This window comes from Bombina bombina, chromosome 1 (genome assembly GCF_027579735.1).
Source record: "Bombina bombina isolate aBomBom1 chromosome 1, aBomBom1.pri, whole genome shotgun sequence".
Classification (NCBI taxonomy): Eukaryota; Metazoa; Chordata; class Amphibia; order Anura; family Bombinatoridae; genus Bombina; species Bombina bombina.
In genome coordinates this window covers 614,200,521-614,224,796 of record NC_069499.1, presented here as the reverse complement: position 1 = coordinate 614,224,796, position 24,276 = coordinate 614,200,521, and the positions used below count along the sequence as shown (strand labels likewise).

Genomic DNA, 24,276 nt, shown 5'->3' with positions numbered 1-24,276 from the left:
TGCTGGGATTTCCATGAGTCTTATTTTTACGCTCCCTGTGTTTAGCCGCCATGCCTGGATTAGGTTTGGGAGTGAAAGATGGTGATGTGATAAATTTATCCATAAAGGATAATAGTGAAAAACAATTTATAAATCGGTTTAGTGAGAGTGGGGGGGGGGGGGGAAGTGGGAGTGCTTTACGTGTAAGGGAGAAAGGGGGGGGGGGAGAAGGGAGAGAAAAAAAAAGGAAAAATAAAAAGGGAGGTGAATTTACTTATTACTCAGTGATGAAAATAGTTCCGTGCTCCTGTGAAGGACGTAAGATGAGAGTATGGCGGATAGTGATCACAGGTTACACCAATAGTTCCCACAACAGAAGCCCACTTGATATGTACCTCTATTAAGATTAAAAAAAGAGAACAAAATAGGAATGCCTCTTATTCGTAGGTATACTATTTGCTCCTTAAGAAGGCTGTCTATTTGCGATTAACAAGTTGTATATCAATAGTGAGTTAAAGGGACACTGTAAGTAAATATTTTCTATGCCTGTTACTAACTACCCCAAATACGCTTTTTATCAATAGCATTTCATTAACATATCTCTACAGTATATCAGAAATCTTGTCTGCAAATGTAATTGTTTTCCAAACCCACTCCGTGGGTATCCTTTGCTCTGTACCAATCCGTTTACAATACCTAGGTTTCAAAATGGCGCTTTAAACACAATTTCATTGGTTTAAGTATTTTTAACACGCACTGCTGAAAATAGTGGGCAGGATAACGTGACATCATCGGGGAATAAAAGATATAACTTTTATAACGTTATGAAACTTTTGGAGAAAATGTAGGTCAGTAGGTTTTAATTAATGTTTATTAACTTTAATATGTTAGTTGTTTAGCTTAAAAATTATAACAGAAAGTAATCCTTTAAGAGGTTTAAAGGGAACCAAAGTAGGATATACCTATTTCATCTCTTTTATGCACAATTTCAGCCGTGCATTTCTCTAGATGATAAATAGATTGTAATAGAGTCAATTTTAGTCACAGCAGCTTACTACTAAGTAGGCATTTATCATATGATGACCTTGCCTCAGACTTAAGCAAAATATCATTAAGAATCACAATTATGATAGAATCTAATTTACTAAACCTACCGCAAGATATTCAGAGGTTAAATGCCTAAAGAGATTTCTGCAAATATTCAGTGAGAAAACATCTAAGATATTACAGTATGTGCGAGAAGTTGATCTACTCGGATTTAGTAGTATGAGTATAACCACAATTATTAGTAAATAGTATTTCCCTTCCGTTTAACAAGTTAGTTGTATTACTCTTGAGAATTTTAGTTTAAGCAAACATTTTTAAGAGAGTTTAGGGCAAGCTTTTTCTATCAAGAAGAAAAATTATAGCTAGCCTGTCATTCACCTTGATTGTACATATTTTAATAGCAGTGCATCCTAGGATTTAAAATTGTGATTAGGCAACAGATTTAGGAGCACTTTTCACGCTACTAAGCAGATCTACATATCATAAGAAAACAGAATTAAACATATGGTAAGATGTTAGCTAATGCAATTTCCTGTTTTCCACAGCATTTTAAACAATTCAATGCAAGAGCTTTTTCTTTGCCTATATAGTATATATACACAACTATATTTCATTCATCCAGCCAAGAATTTTCTCATTAATTACAAATATCTTATCTGTTTGATCTTATAGTCTCTAGAATATTAAACTATGATCTAAGACTATAGATCATTAACAATGTATCTTTTAGCTCCTTAACACTGATACATATAGAAACAATGTTTCTTTTGTTTGCTTCCTTCCCCTCTACGTTTCCCTTTACTCGTGTGGTTGCAGTGAGAGGAAAAAAAAAAAAGGTAAAAAAAAATAAAAAAAATAAAAAAAAATAAATATTTTCTCTTTTTTTCTTTCTTCTTCTTTAACTTCTTATGTGCCAGTGCATTTTTCTTTGTATTAGCCCAAAGTTTATTAGATCATATTCAAACGCCCGTTTTGTTATGCTCTTTTATGAGATGTTCCGCTGTACCAATTTAATATGACCCTGTACCAGCTTATAACGATTTCCACAACCTCAGTGATTTAACTGTCCCAAACCTTTTCTTCGGCTCAAAGAAAAAAAAAAAGCCGTGTCTATGGAACTCGCCTCCTCTCGTGCCGCCCGCTTGTAGTAGATACGTTTTCACTGAGGTAGTTCTTGTTTGGCTGCAAGTTACTTCCAGAGGAGCAGGGACAAGCCTCTTACTGCACTCCTCCGCGCTCTTCAACTTTGTATTCAGCCCTAGTCAAGCTCACCTCCTCTCACACAACATCAGTGGGAGGGGAGGGAGAAGGGCTCAGTCGGACATCTTCAGCAGGGAGAGCGCGCTCCAGAAGTCGATCCTCCGGTCCTCTGCCAGGCCCAGCTCAGGATCCACCTCCTCCCGCGCAGCACCGGTGGGGGCAGCCGCCAAGAAACAAAGAAGGCCCCGGGCAGTCTCGAGGAAGCCGCAGGCATCTCCTTCAGGTGAGGTGTAAAATCCTTGCGGAGGTTAGCTCCAGCAGGTACGGCAGCAGTAGACAGGGGTGAAGAAAGCTGATAAGTAGGTTATATATATCTTCGTTGGGGTACAGGGCGATAGAGTACCTTCAGGTTGTGGAGTGAACTTTACTTCGCTCTTGCCCCCTTTCTCTCAGGTTCCGTGAGAGTAAAGGAGTAGCTGGTGGGAAAAGGCTGTTTGAACCGCTTGTTCCAGTAATTATATCAGCTCAGCCAGGTTACAGGTCTTTCTGGGTAATTTATTTGCCAACAGTGGGGTAGAGTTCCACTGCTTTAGGTTCCAGAGATGCTGTCAGAATCTATCCAAAGAACAGCCACTCAATTAAGGTAAGGCGCGAGAAATCCACCGCCAAGGGCTATGGGACTGGAGTGCGGAGCTCAGCAACACATACTTGCTCCTCTTCCACCGGAACCACCAGAACCTAGAGCATGCACTTTTAAGCAACTTTCTAATTTACTCCTATTATCAATTTTTCTTCGTTCACTTGCTATCTTTATTTGAAAAAGAAGGCATCTAAGCTTCTTTTTTTGGTTCAGTACTCTGGACAGCACTTTTTTATTGTAGGATGAATTTATCCACCAATCAGCAAAAATAACCCAGGTTATTCACTAAAAATGGGCCGGCATCTAAACTTACATACTTGCATTTCAAATAAAGATACCAAGAGAATGAAGAAAATTTGATAATAGGAGTAAATTAGAAAGTTGCTTAAAATTGCATGCTCTGTCTGAATCACAAAGGAAAAAATTTGGGTTTAGTGTCCCTTTAACCAACTGGTGTCTTCAGTGCCCAAATGCTTAATAAGTGTTATTAAAATAAAAGGTGATGTTACACAGTGGTAAACAGTTGCCCGGCTGAACTTTTTTGGAGTGTGTTGCAGTCATCATTAAATTCACAAAGTAAAACATACAATAATGTATTGATCATTTGTTTTTTTAATATAGTACAGGGTGAATTGAATTTTAAAATGACTCTTTTTGTTTGTTTTTTTGCATTATCAATACTGTCCCAAAAAAACAAAAAAACACCTGTTGTCCCGAGGCAACAAAGCAGCTACTTTTTTTCTTAGTCTTGGTTAACTATTTATGATTATTGATTTGAGTGTTAAATACAGAGTTATTTTCCTTTTTTATTTGCTGCAACTAACAAACTTGTACGGTGTTACCTACATCTAAGAATTACGTATCGGGTAAAAACAAAAATGTACCCTGACCCTAAGATACTTACTTCTTAGCATGGTGCCAACCACCCGGCCAGTTGATTGCAATGCGGGCCTTGCCCTCCATGAGCTCTTCAGCTGCAGTTAATGTGGCCCCTCCTACAGCAGCAGCATAGTCATATATGCCTTCTGTGATAGGACAGTCATAACCTGAAAATGCAATGCCAATAAGAGAAATACGTTAAATATATTTTCTATATATATTACTATCCTTGAAAGAGAGGGAAAAAGCACACAGAAAGATTCTTTACGTAAGTTTATTATCCTCAATTTAAAATACTGTATGTTCCAATATATATTGTCTTCCAGAACAGTTAATAACATATACAATACTAAAAAAGTGTGGTACCACGCTGAGAATGTACACTGACCAGCCTCATACATTAAGGTTACATATTAGATACTAGCAAAAGCGGAGTGACATTTATACAAATGAATCACTAAATATTACATAAAAACATGTGATGTCAGTATATTTGTACATTATCGTTCGACTGCACTCAAGGTCTTTAATTCATGTAGTCCTTTTAGTCCCAGACAAACTTAAGAACTAATAAGTATGATAATGTAGTTGTAGTTCCGCTGTATATGTCCGGAAAACTGGCATGAATAAAACATTTTACTTTTAACAAATCGGTTGTGCTGAAGTTGTGAAAGTTATATTGCACAAAGATGGAACATGCCCATGAAGTGACTTGATTTATACTATTTATAGTTTTTTATTTTATTTTGGGGGGTTTGGTGGGTGAGGGTTTTACTGTTAGAGAGTGGAATTAGTCATTTTTTTTAAGGAAAAGAGCTGTTTAACTTAGGGCAATATCCTACAAAAGGATCTTTTAAGGGCTATTGGTAGTTTACACGTAAAAAGAGTACAGTATAATATCCCATAACAGGTTATGATTACAGCTTGCAGCCGAAACATGTAAACCAGCCGGTGCTACGCCCTCCTATGCACCTTGTATCTGTACCATTATAGACCTAAAGACCCTGAACAAATTTGTCAGAGTTCCTTCATTCAAGATGGAGACAATTCGCTCCTGCCCCTGGTTCAAGAAGGTCAATTTATGACAACTATAAATTTGAAAGATCCTTATCTACACATCCCAATTCACAAAGACCATTTCTAGTTTCTAAGATTTGCATTTATCAACAAGCATTATCAGTTTGTAGCTCTACATTTTTGTTTAGCCACTGCCCCTTGCATCTTTACAAAGGTTTCATGGGCTCTGTTGGCGATAACCAGAACACAGGGAATTTCCATTGCTCCCAATTTGGACGACATCTTTATCCAAGCCCCATCCTTTTCTCTAGCATCCTCTCATACCCAGAAGGTAATTTCCTACCTTCAGGATCATGGATGGAACATCAATGTTCCCAAGAATTATTTATCCCCACAGTTACAAGGGTAATGGTTCTGGAAATTATAATAGACTTTTTCTCACATAGACTCGCAAAGACAAACTACAGAAGGCCTGTTGTTCTTTACAGATGGCTCATTCCCCATCTGTAGCACAGTGCATGGAAGTAGTGGGTCTTATGGTAGCAGCGTCAGACACAGTAACTTTTGCTAATTTTCATCTTCTTCCCCTTCAGTTGTCCATGCTTCATCAGTGGTCAAAATATTGCTTTGATCTGGAGCAGCAAATAGAGCTCAGTTCAGTCAAACAATCTCTCTCATGGTGGAGGGACAGTCCTTTTTTTACCCTTGGAGCCTCTTTTCTTCAGCCTACCTGGACTGTGGTCATTACAGACACAAGTCTGATAGGTTGGGGCACCGTTTGGGAGTTCCGGAGGGCACAGGGAGTGTGGTCTCAAGAGGCAAAGTTACCTATCAACATTTATGTGATCATTCTGACTCTTCATTCTCGACCCCTTCTCAGACAGGAAAAATTTTTAGTCAGACAATATCATGGCTGTCGCAAAAATCAATCATAAGGGAGGGACTTGGAGTCCCCTTGCCATGCAAGAAGTTTCTCACATTCTTTATTGGGCAGAAGAAAACCACTGCACTCTATTGGCAATTCACATTCCCGAGAGTAAACAACTGTGAAGCAGAGTACTTAAGGCGTCAGTTAGTACTTCCAGGAGAATGGTCTCTTCATCAGGACGTCCAAGCTAAACCGCAAACTTACAGTTTAATGCGCAAGGTCAAGAGATCCAAGACCTCAAATGATTGATGCTCTAGCCTGTCCTTGGAACTTTCAACTTGCCTATGTTTTTCCTCCATTTGTTCTTCTTCCAAGAGTCATTGCAAGAATCAAACAGGAGTTGGCTTCAGTAATTCTCATAGCTCCGGCATGGCCATGCAGAACTTGGTATGCGGATCCTCCTTAGACTCTTCCTCTTATGGTCCATTATATCATCAGGATCTCAGATCTCTGAATATGAAGGCATGGCGGTTGAACGCCTAGTCCTCAAAAGTGGAGGTTTATCAGATCTCCGCTCTTGAGCAAGCCAGGAAATCGGTCACACAGAAGATTTACCATAAAGTTTGGAAATCATATTTTCTTTGGTGTTCTTCTAGAGGTTTTTCTGGGAAATAATTTAGAATTCTTCAATATCTCCAGTATGATGATGTTATATGTGAATACCATATATGTGATACATGTCTTGCTGTGGGATAAATGTTTGTGCCCATGTGTTCACTCTCTCCCTGAATAAAAACTGATTTAAAAAAAAAAAAAAAAAAAAATATCTCCAGTATGGTCTGCAGAAAATGTATCAGCTAGCCCTTTAAAAGGTCAGATTTCAGCCAAGTCGGTTTTGTTTCATAAAAAGTTGTCTAAGTTGACTGATATTCAATCTTCTGCCCAAGCCTTGGTGAGAATTCACTCTGTTATTAGGCCTATTTATCTACCTTGGAATCAATGTATCAGCTAGCTCTTTAAAGGGTCAGATTTCATCCAAGTCTGTTTTGTTTCATAAAAAGTTGGCTAAGTTGACAGATATTCAAACTTCTGTCCAAGTATTGGTGAGAATTCACTCTGTTATTAGGCCTATTTCTCTACCTTGGAATCTGAATCTGGTTCTATCCATTTTGCAAGGTCCTTCCTTTGAACCTATGCATAAGTTGGACCTAAAATTGTTGTCTTGGAAGTTTTGTTTTTTTCTTCTAGCCATCTCTTCAGCTAGACAAGTTTTTGAACTCTCAGCCCTTTCTTCTGATTCCCCATTTTTTGTTTTTTCATCAGGATAAAGCGGTTTTTAGAACTAAATATGATTTTCTTCCAAAGGTTGTATCTTCTGAGAACATTGACCAGGAAATTATTATTCTTTCTTTGTGCCCAAATCTTTCAAATTCTAAGGAGTGCCTACTACAGAATTTGGATGTTGTTAAAGCCTTAAAATTTTATCTTCAGGCTACTAAAGATTTTAGAAAAACCTCTAGCTTGTTTGCCACTTTTCAGGTAACAGGAAGAGCAAAAAGGCTACAGAGATGACTTTAGCGTCATGGCTAAAGCAGACAATATGTAAAGCTTAATAAGTTGTGGGAAAACTGCTTCCAAAATGAGTTACTGAACATTCTACTAGATCTGTATCTACCTCTTGGGTCTTCAAGAATGAGGCTTCCTTGAAACAGATTTGCAAGTGGTCTTCCCTTCATACCTTTTCTAAATGTTACCATTTTGATGCTGGTATGCTTATTATCCATAGGACCCAATCTATTTTTGTTGAATCTAAAGGGCGACTGTTCCACCATGAAATAAATTAATTTATCAGGTAAGTTCTTACATAAATTAGGTTTTCTTTCATATTGGTGGCGAGAGTCCACAAGCTGTTACGTATGGGATATAATACCAGGGTGGATTTGATTTAAATCAAACTGATTTAAATCACGATTTAAATCACTAGTCAGTAAGGCTTTATTTAAATCATAGTTTTCTACATAAAGACTAATTCTTGCTGGTATAACTTTAATATGCAAGTAGATGAAGATTTTTAGAACAACAACTTTTCATATTAGTTTTTTTATCCCCAGTTTAATAGGTTAATCAATATAATTCATATTTGGACAACTTTTCTGTTGTACTTAGGAAGGAGAAAAATAATCATTACCTTAATAATAACAATTTAAATAGATTTATTCTACTGAAACAATAACATTACAGCATATGTTATTTGCTTAAACAAACATCCATGTTTGTTAACTAATTTGGCTAAACAAAATATATATATTTTTTAAGAAACTTAGACTGTCAGCCCAGCCTACACATGAAAAACTTAAATACTGTCCTCTGTAGCTCACTCGTCATCTTCAGCTTCTTCTTTGTTCATAATCTGGAAAAGAAAAACATGCTTTCCTGCTTTATCGGGTCCCAAACGATTTCTCAATTTAGAATGAATGAGTCCAAAGGAAGAGAATATTCTTTCAACGCCTGCAGAAGAAGCTACTGCTCTTAAAAGTGAAATCATTACTTGAACAGTCTCTAAATCCAAGTGCTTAAGTGACTTCCACCAGTTCACTGGTGTGACTTTCTTTAAAATATCTTCAGCAAACATATATTTCTTGAATGGTTCCCCCTTTGCTTTGAAGTTTATTATAGTTGGCATTACAGATGGATGATTGCTGGATACCCATGTCATAGCTAACTCCTCTTCCTCAGCACTTAAGTTTTGACCCCGATACTGGATATTGCCAAAAAATGAGCTGGAGACAGTGCTTGTCCCAAATCCGATTTAAATCCAAAAAATCCGATATAAATAAAAAAAAATCAGATTTTTTTTAAAAAATCATTGATTTTTATCCACCCTGTATAATACCCAAGCTGTGGAAGTCCATGAGTAACTAAAAAGGGATGTATAAAATAAAAACATTTTTTTTTTTCGTTGATAAATTAAATCCAAACCCAATATAATATCTTTTATAACTAAACTTAAAATATAGGCACAGTTATCAAACTGAGTCAACTGTCTGAAGGACCTTTCTACAAAAAAGCTTCTTCTAACAAGGCAAAAACATCAAAATGGTAAAATTTAGAAAAGGTATGCAGAGAAGACCACATGGCTGTTTTGCAAATCTGATCAACTGAAGCCCCATACTTGAAAGCCCAAGATGAGGCAACCGATCTAGTAGAGTGAGCTGCAATTCTCTAAAGTGGAGACTGACCCGCCTCCAAATCAGCTTTGTGAATCAAAAATTTCAACCAAGAGGCTAAAGAAATAGCAGCAGCCTTCTGGCTGGCCTTTCTTAGGACCTGAAAACAGAACAAACAGTCTGAAAACTGTCTGAAATCTTTAGTAGCATCAACATATTTTAATATTCTAACAATATCCAAAGAATGCAAAGCTTTTTCAGTAGCATTCTTCGGATTAGGAAACAAGGAAGGAACAAAAATTTCCCTATTAATGTTGTGAGAGTTAACAACCTTAGGTAAAAATGTGAAATAAGTCCGCAAAACAGCTTCAACTTGATGGAAAAATCAGATAAGGAGACTCACAAGAGAGAAAAGACAATTCATAAACTCTTCTAGCAAAAGAGATAGTTAAAAGACATAATACTTTCCAAGAAAGTAGTATAACGTCCAAAGCATGCTTAGGTTCAAAAGGAGGAGCATTTAAGATCTTTAACACTAGGCTAAGACTCCAGGGAGGAGAAATAAGTTTAATAACTGGTTTAATTTTAATTAAAGCCTGAACAAAACAATGAATATCTGGTAGATGAGCAATTTTTCTCTGGAACATTACAGAAAGAGCAGAGATTTGTCCTTTCAAAGTACTGGCAGACAAACCCTTATCCAAACCATCCTGAAAGGGACACTGAACCAATTTTTTTTCTTTTGTGATTCAGATAGAGCATGCAATTTTAAGCAACTTTCTAATTTACTCCTATTATCAAATTTTCTTCATTCTCTTGGTATCTTTTTTTTAAAAGCAAGAATGTAAGTTTAGATGCGGGCCTATTTTTGGTGAACAACCTGGGTTGTTCTTGCTAATTGGTGGATAAATGAATCCACCAATTAACAAGTGCTGTCCAGTGTACTGAACCAAAAATTTGCTGGCTCCTTAGCTTAGATGCCTTCTTTTTAAAAAAAAGATAGCAAGAGAACGAAGGAAAATCGATAATAGGAGTAAATTAGAAAGTTGCTTAAAATTGCATGCTCTTTCTAAATCAGAAAAGACAAATTTTGGGTTCAGTGTCCCTTGAAGAATCCTATCAATTCTAAAAGAATGCCAGGAGTAATCATGAGAAGAGCACCATGAAATAGAAGTTTTCCAAACTTTGTGATAGATCTAGAAGGTAATACCAGAACTGACCTCTTACATTTATTTGAAGGCAGTAATGCAGTCAGGGCCTTCTCAATGACAGTAGCAATAAACTTTTTAACTGCTCTATGAAAGAAACAGTTGATGCATGTGTACACATAGAAACATCATTAGATTGATTGATATGCAATAAAAATTGTAAACATGAGTCACATAAATTAACTGAAGAAGCTACTTCAGTTGTTTACAATAAGCACACTTAGCTTTGGTAGAATGGTGTTCAGCCAGCTCAGTTTCTATGGTAACTTCAGGGACAGAATGGGGCTGGCAAAAAAATCTAAAAAATCTTAATATGCAATAAAGTATTAACTGCTATGAGAAGTAGAGTATCAAACAAAAAACATCTAGCTAATATGAAGCTCTTGATGTGTTTGAGGGCACACAGTTAAAGGGGGGCGGGTCTTTTAAGGTACATTTTGGTACCAAATTTTTTGGCAGGAAATTAAAGTGCACATAATAATGACATCACATAAAAACTGATATATTGTGCGACGTGTGAAAAAAGCTATAGAATCAGGTAAGGTGCCAAATCTATAATCTCATACTCAAAAATCCCATAACAACCGTGTATATAAGCTCTAATATTCTTGTGCTGTATATCTGTACAAAGAAACAAGCAAACATAATGGGTAATAAATCCTGTCCCTGGGCTCTATATATAAAATAGTATATAGTAACAACTTATGTGATAAGTGCCCAGTCCATAGCTATGAGTGTCCTTAATAATAAAATTAATACTTACCTTTTAGACACTCGCCCACTTCAAGCAGACAGCCAAACCAGTACTGAAACATATCAGAGGTAATAAAGTATAATGTCAATCTGTAAAGGGAGGCAGCAGATGAATCCCTGTGACTGAATTTACAGAGAGCCCATGAAAAGATTTCCCGGGAGGCGAAAACATGGTGTCATGAGGCAGTTCTCCCTTCACTTCCCTCTGACAATCACTGTACTCTGAGGAGAACCAGGCTTTAATATGCTCTGAAGCTTCTTTCACTGAAAAATTAAGCTGATCATTATCCTTCAAACCACCTCCTAAGGAGACAAAGTTTAAAACTGAGGTATGTGTGAGGCGGGAGGTGTATTTATAGGCTTTTGAGGTTTGGTAAACTTTGCCTCCTTCTGGTAGGAATGTACAGTTGTGCTCATAAGTTTACATACCTTGACAGAATTATGATTTCTTGGCCATTTTTCAGAGAATATGAATGATAACACAAAAAACTTTCTTTCACTCATGGTTAGTGTTTGGCTGAAGCCATTTATCAATAAACTGTATTTACTCTTTTTAAATCATAATGACAACAGAAACTACTCAAATGACCCTGATCAAAAGTTTACATACCCTGGTGATTTTGGCCTGATAACATGCACACAAGTTGACACAAAGGGGTTTGAATGGCTATTTAAGGTAACCATCCTCACCTGTGATCTGTTTGCTTGTAATTAGTGTGTGTGTATAAAAGGTAAATGAGTTTCAGGACTCCTGACAGACCCTTGCATCTTTCATCCAGTGCTGCGCTGACGTTTCTGGATTCTGAGTCATGGGGAAAGCAAAAAAATTGTCAAAGGATCTGCGGGAAAATGTAGTTGAACTATATAAAACAGGAAAGGGATATAAAAAGATATCCAATGAATTGATAATGCCAATCAGCAGTGTTCAAACTCTAATCAAGAACTGGAAAATGAGGGGTTCTGTTGAAACCAAACCACGGTCAGGTAAACCAACTAAAATTTCAGCCACAACTGCCAGGAAAATTGTTCGGGATGCAAAGAAAAACCCACAAACAACTTCAGGTGAAATACAGGACTCTCTGAAAACATGTGGTGTGGCTGTTTCAAGATGCACAATAAGGAGGAACTTGAAGAAAGATGGGCTGCATGGTTGAGTCGCCAAAAGAAAGCCATTACTACGCAAATGCCACAAAGTATCCCGCTTGCAATATGCCAAACAGCACAGAGACAAGCCTCAAACCTTCTGGCACAAAGTCATTTGGAGTGATGAGACCAAAATTGAGCGTTTTGGCCATAACCATAAACGCTACATTTGGAGAGGAGTCAACAAGGCCTATGATGAAAAGTACACCATTCCTACTGTGAAACACGGAGGTGGATTGCTGATATTTTGGGGATGTGTGAGCTACAAAGGCACAGGAAATTTGGTCAGAATTGATGGCAAGATGAATGCAGTATGTTATCAAAAAATACTGAAGGAAAATTTGCATTCATCAGCTCGGAATCTGCGCATGGGACGTACTTGGACATTCCAACATGACAATTATCCTAAACACAAGGCCAAGTTGATCTGTCATTGGCTACAGCAGAATAAAGCGAAGGTTCTGGAGTGGCCATCTCAGTCTCCTGACCTCAATATCATTGAGCCACTCTGGGGAGATTTCAAACGTAGAGTTCATGCAAGACAGCCCAAGAATTTACAGGAACTGGAGGCTTTTTGCCAGGAAGAATGGGCAACTTTACCATCTGAGATGATAAAGAGCCTCATCCACAAATACCCCAAAAGACTTCAAGCTGTTATTGCTGTCATTGATGTTAAAGGGGGCAATACACGGTATTGAGAACTGGGGTATGTAAACTATTGATCATTTGGGTAGTTTCTGTTGCCATTATGATTTAAAAAGAGTAAACACAGTTGATTGATAATAAATGGCTTCAGCCAAACACTAACCATGAGTGGAAGAAAAGTTTTTGTGTTATCATTCATATTCTCTGAAAAATGGCCAAGAAATCATAAATTCTGCCAGGGTATGTAAACTTATGAGCACAACTGTAAATCCCATATGTTACAGCTCGTGGACTCTCGCCACCTAAATTAAAGAAATTCTGTTTTTGGATGTACTTTAAGCATCAGTGTGTAACAAAGGTGTAAATTCTGTATGCTTTGCAACTATAAGTAAATGCATTTTTTGATTGACTGATGACTGTCAAATGATATAGATGGATGAAAAATGTAATCCAAATTGCCAGGAAATATATTTTACTGTTTATTTCAAATTCAGTTGTAGTAAGTGCTCTTGCATTGTGCATTTGTCAATTATTCAACTCTACTGTATTTAAATGTGTCAATTATTCAATTATACTGCATTTAGTGGTCCTTTTTTCTAGATTTGATGTGCTTTGGCTCAATACAACCCCTATCTCCGCAAACTGCAACACTTAGAGACAAGTGACTGCTCATTTGAAAATGGGAGAGTCCCTATTTCAGAAAATGAGGCTACTTATCCTCCTAAGTTGTATGTGATCACCATGGGGAATGGTCATTATCCACACCATGTGACAGCAGGGAGTTATTATTGTACATGGGAGTTACTGCAGGACACTAGAGGAGTTACGTTCCCCTTAAATACAGGAAATTGTCATAGTGAAAGTAGTGTCATAGTGATCAACAGTACCACTAGGAACCAGGTAGGTCTTTAATTAGGCACAGGCAGACTTTTTCAGGACTTGTATATCTCCCCATGAAACACACACAGATGGGCATTAAACCCTATTTTGGAAAGATGGTGTCTTTTTTTCCAATGATATCTCATACCTCTTTCATCGGTAAGTGACTGCCATAAAGATGACAATAACTTACCAAATGTACTCAATGTATTAAGGATAATATCTATGTCTCCTAAAGACAGTACACACTCTAAACACAAAGAGCACCCTTTATATAAAAGAGAGGATTTACCTCTTTTAAATGAGAGGCCCTGTACCCCTAGATGACTCTTCAATGTCAGCAAAATTTGTATTTTCTTTTTCGTTAGGTAATCCTCAGCGGATATTCCACCTAGCACTTAGCAATCATAAGGATATTCCAATTCAGTTTTTTTTATCTCATTTTTTCAAGTGCACACGTTATATATATTTTTTTGATTTTTTTATTTTTGTATTAACATCACATGTAAACGGATATTCACCGTCCTTTGGGTCATCACCTCTACACAACACCTTATAATTTGAGGATTATCCACTTACTAAAACATTTCTGACTTTTGACTGGAACAGTTTTGTGGGATTTTATATATATATATATATATATATATATATATATATATATATATATTTTTTTTTTTTTTGTGTGTTTTGTATCCCCCAATGGGATTTGCTCAACAATTTTAATTGTTTTTATTGTTTACTTATATACTTATCTGTTACTCTTTATTAAATATACTAATTTTATATACTGCCTGATTTGATATTGCCTGATGTCATACTTCAGCCTGCTGGCACTACTATTCAACGCACAACATGCAACAGCTATAATTTGTCAGATACTTAAAGGGACATTATACACTCATTTTTTCTTTGCATAAATGTTTTGTAGATGATCTATTTATATAGCCCATAAAGTTTTTTTTTTTTTTAAATGTATAGTTTTGCTTATTTTTAAATAACATTGCTCTGATTTTCAGACTCCTAACCAAGCCCCAAAGTTTTATGTGAATACCGTCAGCTACCTTCTCCAGCTTGCTCCTGGAGGGGGGGGGGGGGGAGTGTCTTATTTCCCACTTGCAGTGGGCTTTCCGGCTACCTTTTCAACAGAGCTAAACTAAGAGGTTCGAAGTAAGTTTTTAAACATTTTTATACTGGATTTTTATATCAGTATCTGTGCATCTTATTCTTTATAGTAGTGTCTATTACATTCAGTTATATGAAAATGAGTGTATACTGTCCCTTTAAGCATATTTAACAAAAAAAAGTAGTCTAGCTCCTCTCTTGCCACTCTCACACAATATATTTAGGAAAATGAGACCTCTCACTTTAAAGAAGAAATCACTCTCTCTTCCATAGTATTGTGTACCTTAAGCTGCCAGGACACCTGCTGACTCAGTTACATTGGTTTGTGCCAGGGTTTATAGACTTGGCTTCTCTGAGTAAATGTTTGGGGGATATTCAATTAATGAGGTAGGTGAGTGTAAAAATAGACTATACTTCATTGAGGATCTATATAGGATGACTCATTAGTACTTGTATTTTGTTCCCTTTTATGTTGCATTAAGGGGCGATAAATAACAGCATTGAAAAGGGTTAATATTAAACCATCACTTGTATCTTTAAAACAATGCTTTCCAGAGAAGTCTTAACTCAGTTGAATGGCTATACCCCCTTAGCACATCAGTACTAATGGGTTTATATACAAGAACAACAAGGGTTTGTGATTTGCAAGTTTTCAACACAGAGGGCTTTCTCTTTCTCAACACAGAGAACTTTCTCTTTTTCAACACAGAGGGCTTTCTTTACAGGTAAGTTAAAATCAGTATGATTTACAAAGCAAGCAAATCTTACAATCCCAATAAGAGTGCTTTTATTTGTACTTTACACTTACCCAGTCCATATTCAGTGGTCTCAGGTTCATCGTTGTCCCCCTCGTCACTAACCTTACGGAGGTGCTGAAGGTACGCATCAGTGTGAAATGTTGCCATCTCTTCCATAGTTGCAACTTTTGGCTTTATCACCCTGCAAAGAGAGAAAATAAATCAGCTTTATGAGATATAAGGGCAGATAACGTATGGCAGAAAAGAATGCTGTGGATACTTATTTAAATAGTGCCAATTTTAAATAATACACAATACACTATCAACTTCTAAGTGACATTAACCTAATTTTATATATGTATTAAATTGCAAAAGAATACAAATTGCTATTAAATTACAAAATACAAGTTATAAAAGCATTTAAAACTGACACTTTACAAAAAATAATTTTACACTCTGGTATGTTAATTCTTCACAATAACTTCTCAAAATTACACAGTCTATTTAAAAAAAAGACAGCAGCTTTTATTGAACAATTAAAGTGAAAGTCAACCCTAGTATTTGTGAAACGCTAGAATTGACTATTGAAACAAATAAAGGGGATTTTCATTCATGAAGTATAACATACTTTATGCAGAAAGCTCCTTTATTTCTTTCATGCGATAGTCGCTCTGAGCTGCTAAGGCAGCCCACGGCAGATCGCTGTTTTGCTAAGAGGTGACGCTTTCACCTCTTAGCCAATAGCCGTGTGGTAAATCCGGCTCCCAAGGGCGCCAAGTCGGATTTACCGCACGACTTTTGGCTGAGAGGTGAAAGCGTCACCTCTTAGCAAAACAGTGATCTGCCGTGGGCTGCCTTAGCATCAAAGAGCAGCAATCGCTTGAAACAAATAAAGGAGCTTTCTGCATGAAGTATGTTATACTTAATGAAAATCCCCTTTATCTGTTTCAATGGTCAATCTTAAAGTTTCACAAACGCTAGGGTTGACTTTAACTTTAAAGGATAAAAATACAGCTGAGATGATATGGGCATGACATGCCCATAACGTTTTCTATTTCTATCTTTTAAACTACAATGAAACATGTTTTATGAGTAATAAGGTGAGTGTTGATGCCTTTTTGATATACACTTGACAAAGACAGGATGCCATAGTGCCTATTAAAATGCCATTCTACATCACCATTATACTTATGAAGAGGTGCACGAGTAAAAACCACACCTCCCCTCTTCATAGGGTACATCATGATGAGGGACATCATTTGTAATTATGTTTAATGACAGCTATCATTCAACACAATTTAAGCATTTGTGTCTGTTGTATTTTAGAAATAATATTAGAAAATGTTTATTATCTCCTTCCATCATATTTCTGTATTACATTAATTTGATCTCTGGGTGTTATGAATGGAAAAAAAATGTACACATAGGATAATTATATGTATGCACTTCAATACCAGATAATTCCATTCTTTTCACCAAATTACTAATAATTAATATGAGCTGCATACATTTCTGTAGTTGCCTCAGACAAATACAGTAAATATCAGAGCTTGAAATATCTGTTCAAAAGCCAAGCTACAAAATGTTTATGTATGTACACACACACAATCTAAGTAAAAGCAGTCTCAGAGGTTAATGCCTTGATTGCCAGAAACAGAGCAGATAGCATAATTGGGGTGCACAAAGCATGCTGATTCAGTTGGAATTCTGTTTTCAAAACAGTGTGGCATGACAGGATTGTAGTTCCTGTGTGCCTATTGGATCTATAATCCCCACAATGATGCACACAATTCACGTAAAGACACGGGGGTGCACAGGATGCAAATGTGCCCCTTAAAATGTAGCTGACCAGAGCATTATGACGTTAAAATAACCAGGGCACAGCTGGGCTCACAAATTCAAGGGCTATTGATTTGTTATACCCTGAGTGGAATTATTTGCCTTGGCAATGAACACCACTGTCATTCTGATGTTGAATAAGGAAAATTGATATAAACCTTAACAAGAAAACTAATATTTTACAAATATACTGAAAATGGAAATGTAATAATTTGACATTGCAAAACCAAAATTAGATATGAAGCAGAATAATAAAAACATAAGAACAAAATCAATCCTAAAATTGAAAAAAATGTACACCTGTTTAGCACTCTTTCCCTAACTGATGGTGGCAATTGTTGGACAATGTATAGGTATACTAGAGAAGGAAGTGCGCTCAGATTTTTAAAATATAACCTTTATTGGGTAATTTAAAAACACAAACAAAATCTACACACATACAATTAAGTTAAAAATACAGGTTTAGGTCAATTGGTTTTATTCCAATAATCATGAATTTGGAAAGATAGTTGTAACATACACTGGGTGTGATTCAACTAGAATGATTCTCTGTTGAGAGTGTTTTGTAGAAGTCCAATAGGGAACTTGTACTCTTAACAATTATGTTCTGTTTATTGGAGCTTTGACCACTTTCTCGTGGACTTTGCTATATATTTTTATCTCTGATTCAAGGTGGAATCCCGGTTGTAATACTTTTAAGTATGAGGGCAAACAGTTATCTGGTTGATACTAAATATGGAATTGTATATGTCACTGCATAGGGATTCAAGGTGGAAGTTTTAGTTACTTGTAAGATGCATTATATCATATTGTATATTACACTATTCGTAAATTATATGCATCGATTTATTTGGACTCCCAATTTTGTTCCTAGTGTCTAATATATTGTTCCATATATCTGAGGCATTTTGAACTGCTATTGTAATAAATGCAGTACACACAGTGTCCTCAGATTAGCCTAGCTTTATATTAGTGGCATACTCTCAAACACGCTTGATAGCCCAGTTAATATTTATTTTATTTTTTTAAATAACCAAAGACATAGACCTGCAGCATGTATATATAGAAGATCCAATAGTAGCAGATGTAAGTTCATTACTTTCAATACATTTATAGACTGTCAGCATTACCTACCCCAAGGGGGACACTGTACTGCATTTATTACAATAGCAGTTCCAAATGCCTCAGATATATGGAACAATATATTAGACACTAGGAACAAAATTGGGAGTCCAAATAAATCGATGCATATAATTTACGAATAGTGTAATATACAATATGATATAATGCATCTTACAAGTAACTAAAACTTCCACCTTGAATCCCTATGCAGTGACATATACAATTCCATATTTAGTATCAACCAGATAACTGTTTGCCCTCATACTTAAAAGTATTACAACCGGGATTCCACCTTGAATCAGAGATAAAAATATATAGCAAAGTCCACGAGAAAGTGGTCAAAGCTCCAATAAACAGAACATAATTGTTAAGAGTACAAGTTCCCTATTGGACTTCTACAAAACACTCTCAACAGAGAATCATTCTAGTTGAATCACACCCAGTGTATGTTACAACTATCTTTCCAAATTCATGATTATTGGAATAAAACCAATTGACCTAAACCTGTATTTTTAACTTAATTGTATGTGTGTAGATTTTGTTTGTGTTTTTAAATTACCCAATAAAGGTTATATTTTAAAAATCTGAGCGCACTTCCTTCTCTAGTATACCTATACATTGTCCAACAATTGCCACCATCAGTTAGGGAAAGAGTGCTAAACAGGTGTACATTTTTTTCAATCTTAGGATTGATTTTGTTCTTATGTTCAAACCAGTACACAGCACCTCAGCTATCTTGTAATATATCTAATCTGGGCCAAAAATATAAATTGGTGGATATTATATCCTATCAATAAACCCAGATATTAATAGGCTACCCTAATTGTCAAATTTCAGCAGTGCCATTAGTACTTTGTTTTTCTTTGTAGAATAATAAAAACAATATTCTAATATAGATATTGAATACTGATATTAAATCAGAGAAATTTGACATGAGGAAACTTGATACTATAACAATGAATACAAAAAAAATATATGAATTTTAAATGATTCAGAAAGAGCATGCAATTTTAAGTAACTTTCTAATTTACTCCTATTATCAATTTTTCTTCGTTCTCTTGCTATCTTTATTTAAAAAGCAGTAGTGTAAAGCTTAGGTGCCGGCCAATTTTTGGTTCAGAACCTGGGTTATGCTTGCTTATTGGTGGCTAAATGTAGCCACCAATAAAGCAAGCGCTATCAGGGTGCTGAACCTAAAATGGGGCGGCGCCAACAGATTCCGCAGCGCTACAAACATAAGTATTAGCCACTTTTTAATGGGTGCTCCACCTGGCTGATTTTCCTGACCACCCAGCTAAAATTTTAGCAAAAATAGGTTAAAATCAGCTTATATTAAGTTTTTTCAATATTTATTACTCAAATTATCATTAAATACAATTATGTTAAATGAAGCAACTCATTTGTACTTTGGATAGCAGAAAATGTTATCAAATTAGAAAGTATTACACTGCCCCCACTCGCCTAATTTATAATGCCACCCGGCTGGCAATATTTTCTGTGGTGAACACTGAGTATAATATGCAAGGCAGCATTTATATGAGACAAATGGGTAGAGGGCCCAGCCAAGAATTGTACTGTTGTAAACCAGCTCTCATGAAGGTTATCTACAAAACAGTTGGGCTTGTAAGCCTATATGCTAAGGGGGTTCAAGGTGATAACAAAAGGAGGAAAGGAACGGAGGTAAGAAAAGGCTAGCATACATTGTATGCATCCCTGAACAGTAAAGTGTTTAAGGAGTGCTTAAAACTTTGAAAACGTAGAAGTCTTGTGGAACGCTGCAGAGAGTTCCACAAAATAGGGGCCATTCTGGAGAAGTCCTCTAGATGAGAATGTGAGGAGGGAACTAGAGAGGAGAGCAGAAGGTCTTGAGCAGAGCAAAGGGGATGTGAGGGAGTACATCTGGAGACCAGGTCTGCGATATAAAGGGGAGCAGTGTTATTGAAGGCATTTGCTGTAAGAGTCAGGATTTTGCGTTTAATTCTGGAAGCTAGAGGAAGCAAGTGAAGGGATTAGCAGGGAGGTTCCGCAGATGAAGGGTGGCGTGTAAGGAAGATCAGACTGGCATAGGCATTCCTTAAGGATTGTAAAGGAGATAGACGGCAGCTATGGAGACCAGAGAGGATGAAGTTGCAATTGTCAAGGCGGGAAATGAGTCAGTGGGTTAAAATCTTAGTTGTGCCTTATGTGAGCAAGTGTCAAATCTTGGAGATGTTTTTAAGGTGGAAACAACATGAATCGGCCAAAGACCGGATATGAGGAGTGAAAGAAAGATCTAAGTCAAGTGTGACACCAACACATCTGGCATTCAGTGTTGGGATGGGGTAATGATGTAATTAGCAATAGTTATAGGATGTGGGGGGGGGGGGGGGGCAGAGATTTTGGAAGAAGAGGTATGTGCCAGAAAAGGCTACACAAAAGGTACGGTTAGACAGGTAGGAGGGGAACTACAAGAGGGCAGTGTCACTAATGCAGAAGGATTTGAGGGTTTGGAGCAAGAGAGGGTCGTCAACAGTATCAAAGGCTGCAGACAGATTGGGAAGAATTAACAGAGAGAAGTGGTCTTTCGATTTTGCTGTAAGTAGCCTTAAAGTGATAGTCTACATGAAAATTATTGTTTAAAAAAAAATAGATTATTCCTTTATTACCCATTCCCCAGTTTTGCATAACTAACACTGTTATATAAATACACTTTTTTTTACCACTGTAATTACCTTATATCTAAGCCTATTTCAGTTCCTTTGACAGACCTACATTTTAGCCAATCAGAACTGACTCATAAATAACTCCATGTAAGTGAGCAAAATGTTATCTTTATGGCACACAAACTAGCGCTCTCTAGCTGTGAACAACTGTCAAAATGCACTGAGATAAGAGGCAGTCTTTAAAAGTTTAGAAATTAGCATATGAGACTACCTAGGTTTGGCTTTAAACAAAGAATACCAAATGAACAAAGCAAATTTGATGATAAAAGTCAATTGGAAAGTTGTTCAATATTGTATGACATAACTAAATCATGAAAGTTTAATTTTGACTAGACTGTTCCTTTCACGATTGCTGTCTCTGTAGACTGTTGGGGTGAAATCCAGATCGCAATGGATCAAGGAAGGACTTTAATGTGAGGAACTGTGATAATCGTGTATATACATGGCTTTGCAGAAGTTTTGAGGAAAGGGGCAATAGAGAAATAGGCCAGTAGTTGGATGGGGAGGTTGGATTGAGAGGTTATTTAAAGGGACACTGAACCCAAATTGTTTCTTCCGTGATTCAGAAAGAGCATGCAATTTTAAGCAACTTTCTAATTTACTCCTATTTATTATTTTTTGTTTGTTCTCTTGCTATCTTTATTTGAAAAAGAAGGCATCTAAGCTTTTTTTTTGTTTCAGGACTCTGGACAGCAGTTTTTTTATTTGTGGATGAATTTGACAACCAATCAGCAAGGACAACCCAGGTTCTTCACCAAAAATGGGCTGGCATCTAAACTTACATTCTTGCATTTCAAATAAAGATACCAAGAGAATGAAGAAAATTTGATAATAGTAGTAAATTAGAAAGTTGCTTAAAATTGCATGCGCTATCTGAATCACAAAAGAAAAAATGTGGGTTCAGTGTCCCTTTAAGGATAGGTATGACTATATGTTTAAGAGATGAGGGAAATATAGCACTGCTGAGGGAGAGGTTGAAAATGTGCGTGAGGATTGGGGTAAGTATAGGAGAGAGGGAGCAGTTGTGAGGGGATGGGATTGACAAGAATTGTGGGATTTTAATAAGGACTATAAACTGCAGTTATATTCTTGTGGTTCTGTTACATAATTACAAAAGGTTTTATTTTAAAATCTTCCAAAAAATGTTTTTTTAATAACTTGTTTGACTGAATTATTACCATTGTTTGGTGCAGCACTATTGCTAAAGACACTGGATATGACATGATAGTAATATTAATTTCATACATTGCCTGATTGTACGTGTTACTATGTCAGTATTTTTGTGCAAAGTTGTTGCACAACAGTCCTAGAGCCAAGGTACCCATTAAACTCAACTGGTCCCGGCACTAGGGAAAGAGCAACTCTCCATTTACTTACTTTATGTGCACCTTAAAAGTCACTTTCTCCCCTGCTTGTCCTCCAAGAAATAAATTAAAAGATTCCATCAGTTGTTTAACCCCTTGGCTACCAGAAAAAAATGCACTATACTCTTGGGCAATGTGCTCAACCCTTTTTGGGAGCCATATAGTTAATTTTACCCGTGTTCTGTAATATCAGGTCTTATGAGACAGCTCTCCAGTGACTGATTACTGACAGTAGAATGGCACTTCAAGTAAACTGGTATGTGCTCAAGCGAACCGTGTGATCATCATTTGTAGTTTTTTTCTTCTTGTTTCTCTAGCATTCATTGTATGATAATTATAATACTTATTGCTGTATTAGAGCAGATTTATGCAGATTCAGTAATGGTTTTTATTTCAATGCAGTGCTTAAACAAGTGTGCTACCATTTATTAATGTCACTGGTGATTTAACACATCTGTCAGCAGTGTATTTTAATGCATTTAATTGTCCAGTTTTCTATATACACAGTTTATAGTTGTCCTCACCTCATGTCCCTGAGAAGTCCATATGCTTCTATTAGAGAGTGTACCATACTGGCCTGAAACACAGAAAATATTCAGCATCGTAGAATTAGGATATATTCTTTATTTACTCTATTTGGAATGATGCTTATTTCTAATCTGTTTCCTCACCCTTCGTGGAACTTTGCTCAGCACAGTATCACACAAATGGACATAGTCTGCGCTGTAAATATAAACCGGGGGTAACGAGTCCTCCATCCTGCAGAAACCGGAAACGGGTATGTATAATAAAAAAATAAAAAAAGGCCGGGCTAGGTGCACTTGGAAATCTATCCCCCTTAAACAAGAAGCCGAAGTCCCGTTCCTAGAACTAATGGCCATCTAAAGTATAACTGACTGTCTTCGTGTCTGTGAACTATGCATGCATTTTTACAGTCTGAAAATTTAGGGGTTTTAAGGTTGCATCTATTATCAGTAACATCTAGAGCCTTTATTTGTTTGAAAACCATACAATTTAGACAGAACCTCTCCAATGAAGATTACCATAGTTTTTGTTTAAACATTTATAGACCAATTGTTTATCCAAGAAGAGGTTTCCTCACCCATAGTAGATAAGTACTGACAAAGACTATAGGACTCAGAAGACCTGGTTAAAAATGCAACTACCACCATATTTCACCGCATGCCGCTTTACTTGTATCCAGTAATGCCCTAAAATAAAGTGACCAGATTTTTAAATGAAATCCAGGGACGATTTGGTAAAATCTTAGTTTAGCGTTCTAAATTATTTTCTCAGCCATATCTCATTATTTGCCTACAAAAATTGGCGTGGGGGTTCAGATGAGGGCTACCAACAATGCTGCAATGTTTGTGTCTCCAGGAACAAAAAGGGGAGCCCTATTTTGGGGTGTAAAGTCCCTGTTTTCCCCATAGACTTTCCACAGCCAGCCAGCTCTGCTCACCTACATGGATACATTGTATCAAACCCCCAGCCTACAGCTTTTTATACATTTGTAACTGTTTACTGTACACAGACACTTAAAGCAGCCCTCTCGGTAACAACTGTACAAACTGCTGAGGAAATAATGTTCACACAGCCTTAAAGGGTCAACTAGCACCTGGTCACAGTCTTAAAGGGACAGACAAAAAAACCACACAGCCTTGAAAGGGTCAACTAGCACCACACACACACAGTCTTAAAGGGACAGATTGCAGTAATGTTCACGCAACGCAACCTTAAAGGGCAGCTCGACACCTGCGCACAGAGCCTTAAAGGGACAGATCACCGTAATGTACATGCAGCGCAACCTTAAAGGGCAGCTCAACACCTGCGCACAGAGCCTTAAAGGGACAGATCACCGTAATGTGGGCGCAATGCAACCTTAAAGGGTAGCTTGACACCTGCGCACACAGCCTTAAAGGGACAGATCACCGTAATGTGCACGCAGCGCAACCTTAAAGGGTA

The 24,276-nt window shown here is 36.8% G+C and overlaps 1 protein-coding gene across 3 annotated transcripts in view; it reads right to left on the bottom strand.

The window, feature by feature from the left end:
- Positions 1 to 23,105, bottom strand: part of HDAC8 (histone deacetylase 8) — a 126,066-nt gene extending 102,961 nt beyond the window's left edge. For 2 of the 3 annotated variants that reach the window (XR_008400140.1, XM_053699004.1), the window contains exons 1-4: positions 22,983 to 23,074; positions 22,836 to 22,888; positions 15,356 to 15,486; positions 3,771 to 3,912 (exon numbers count right to left, since the gene is read on the bottom strand). Coding sequence is in view for 2 of the 3 variants with exons in the window: in XM_053699004.1 (XP_053554979.1) it covers positions 3,771 to 3,912; positions 15,356 to 15,486; positions 22,836 to 22,888; positions 22,983 to 23,069 (413 nt within the window). In the remaining variant the exon portion in view is untranslated. Of the gene's footprint in view, positions 1 to 3,770; positions 3,913 to 15,355; positions 15,487 to 22,835; positions 22,889 to 22,982 lie in introns of all 3 variants that reach the window. The other variant, XM_053699003.1, reaches the window with a different exon arrangement.
- Positions 23,106 to 24,276: the final 1,171 nt, after the last annotated feature.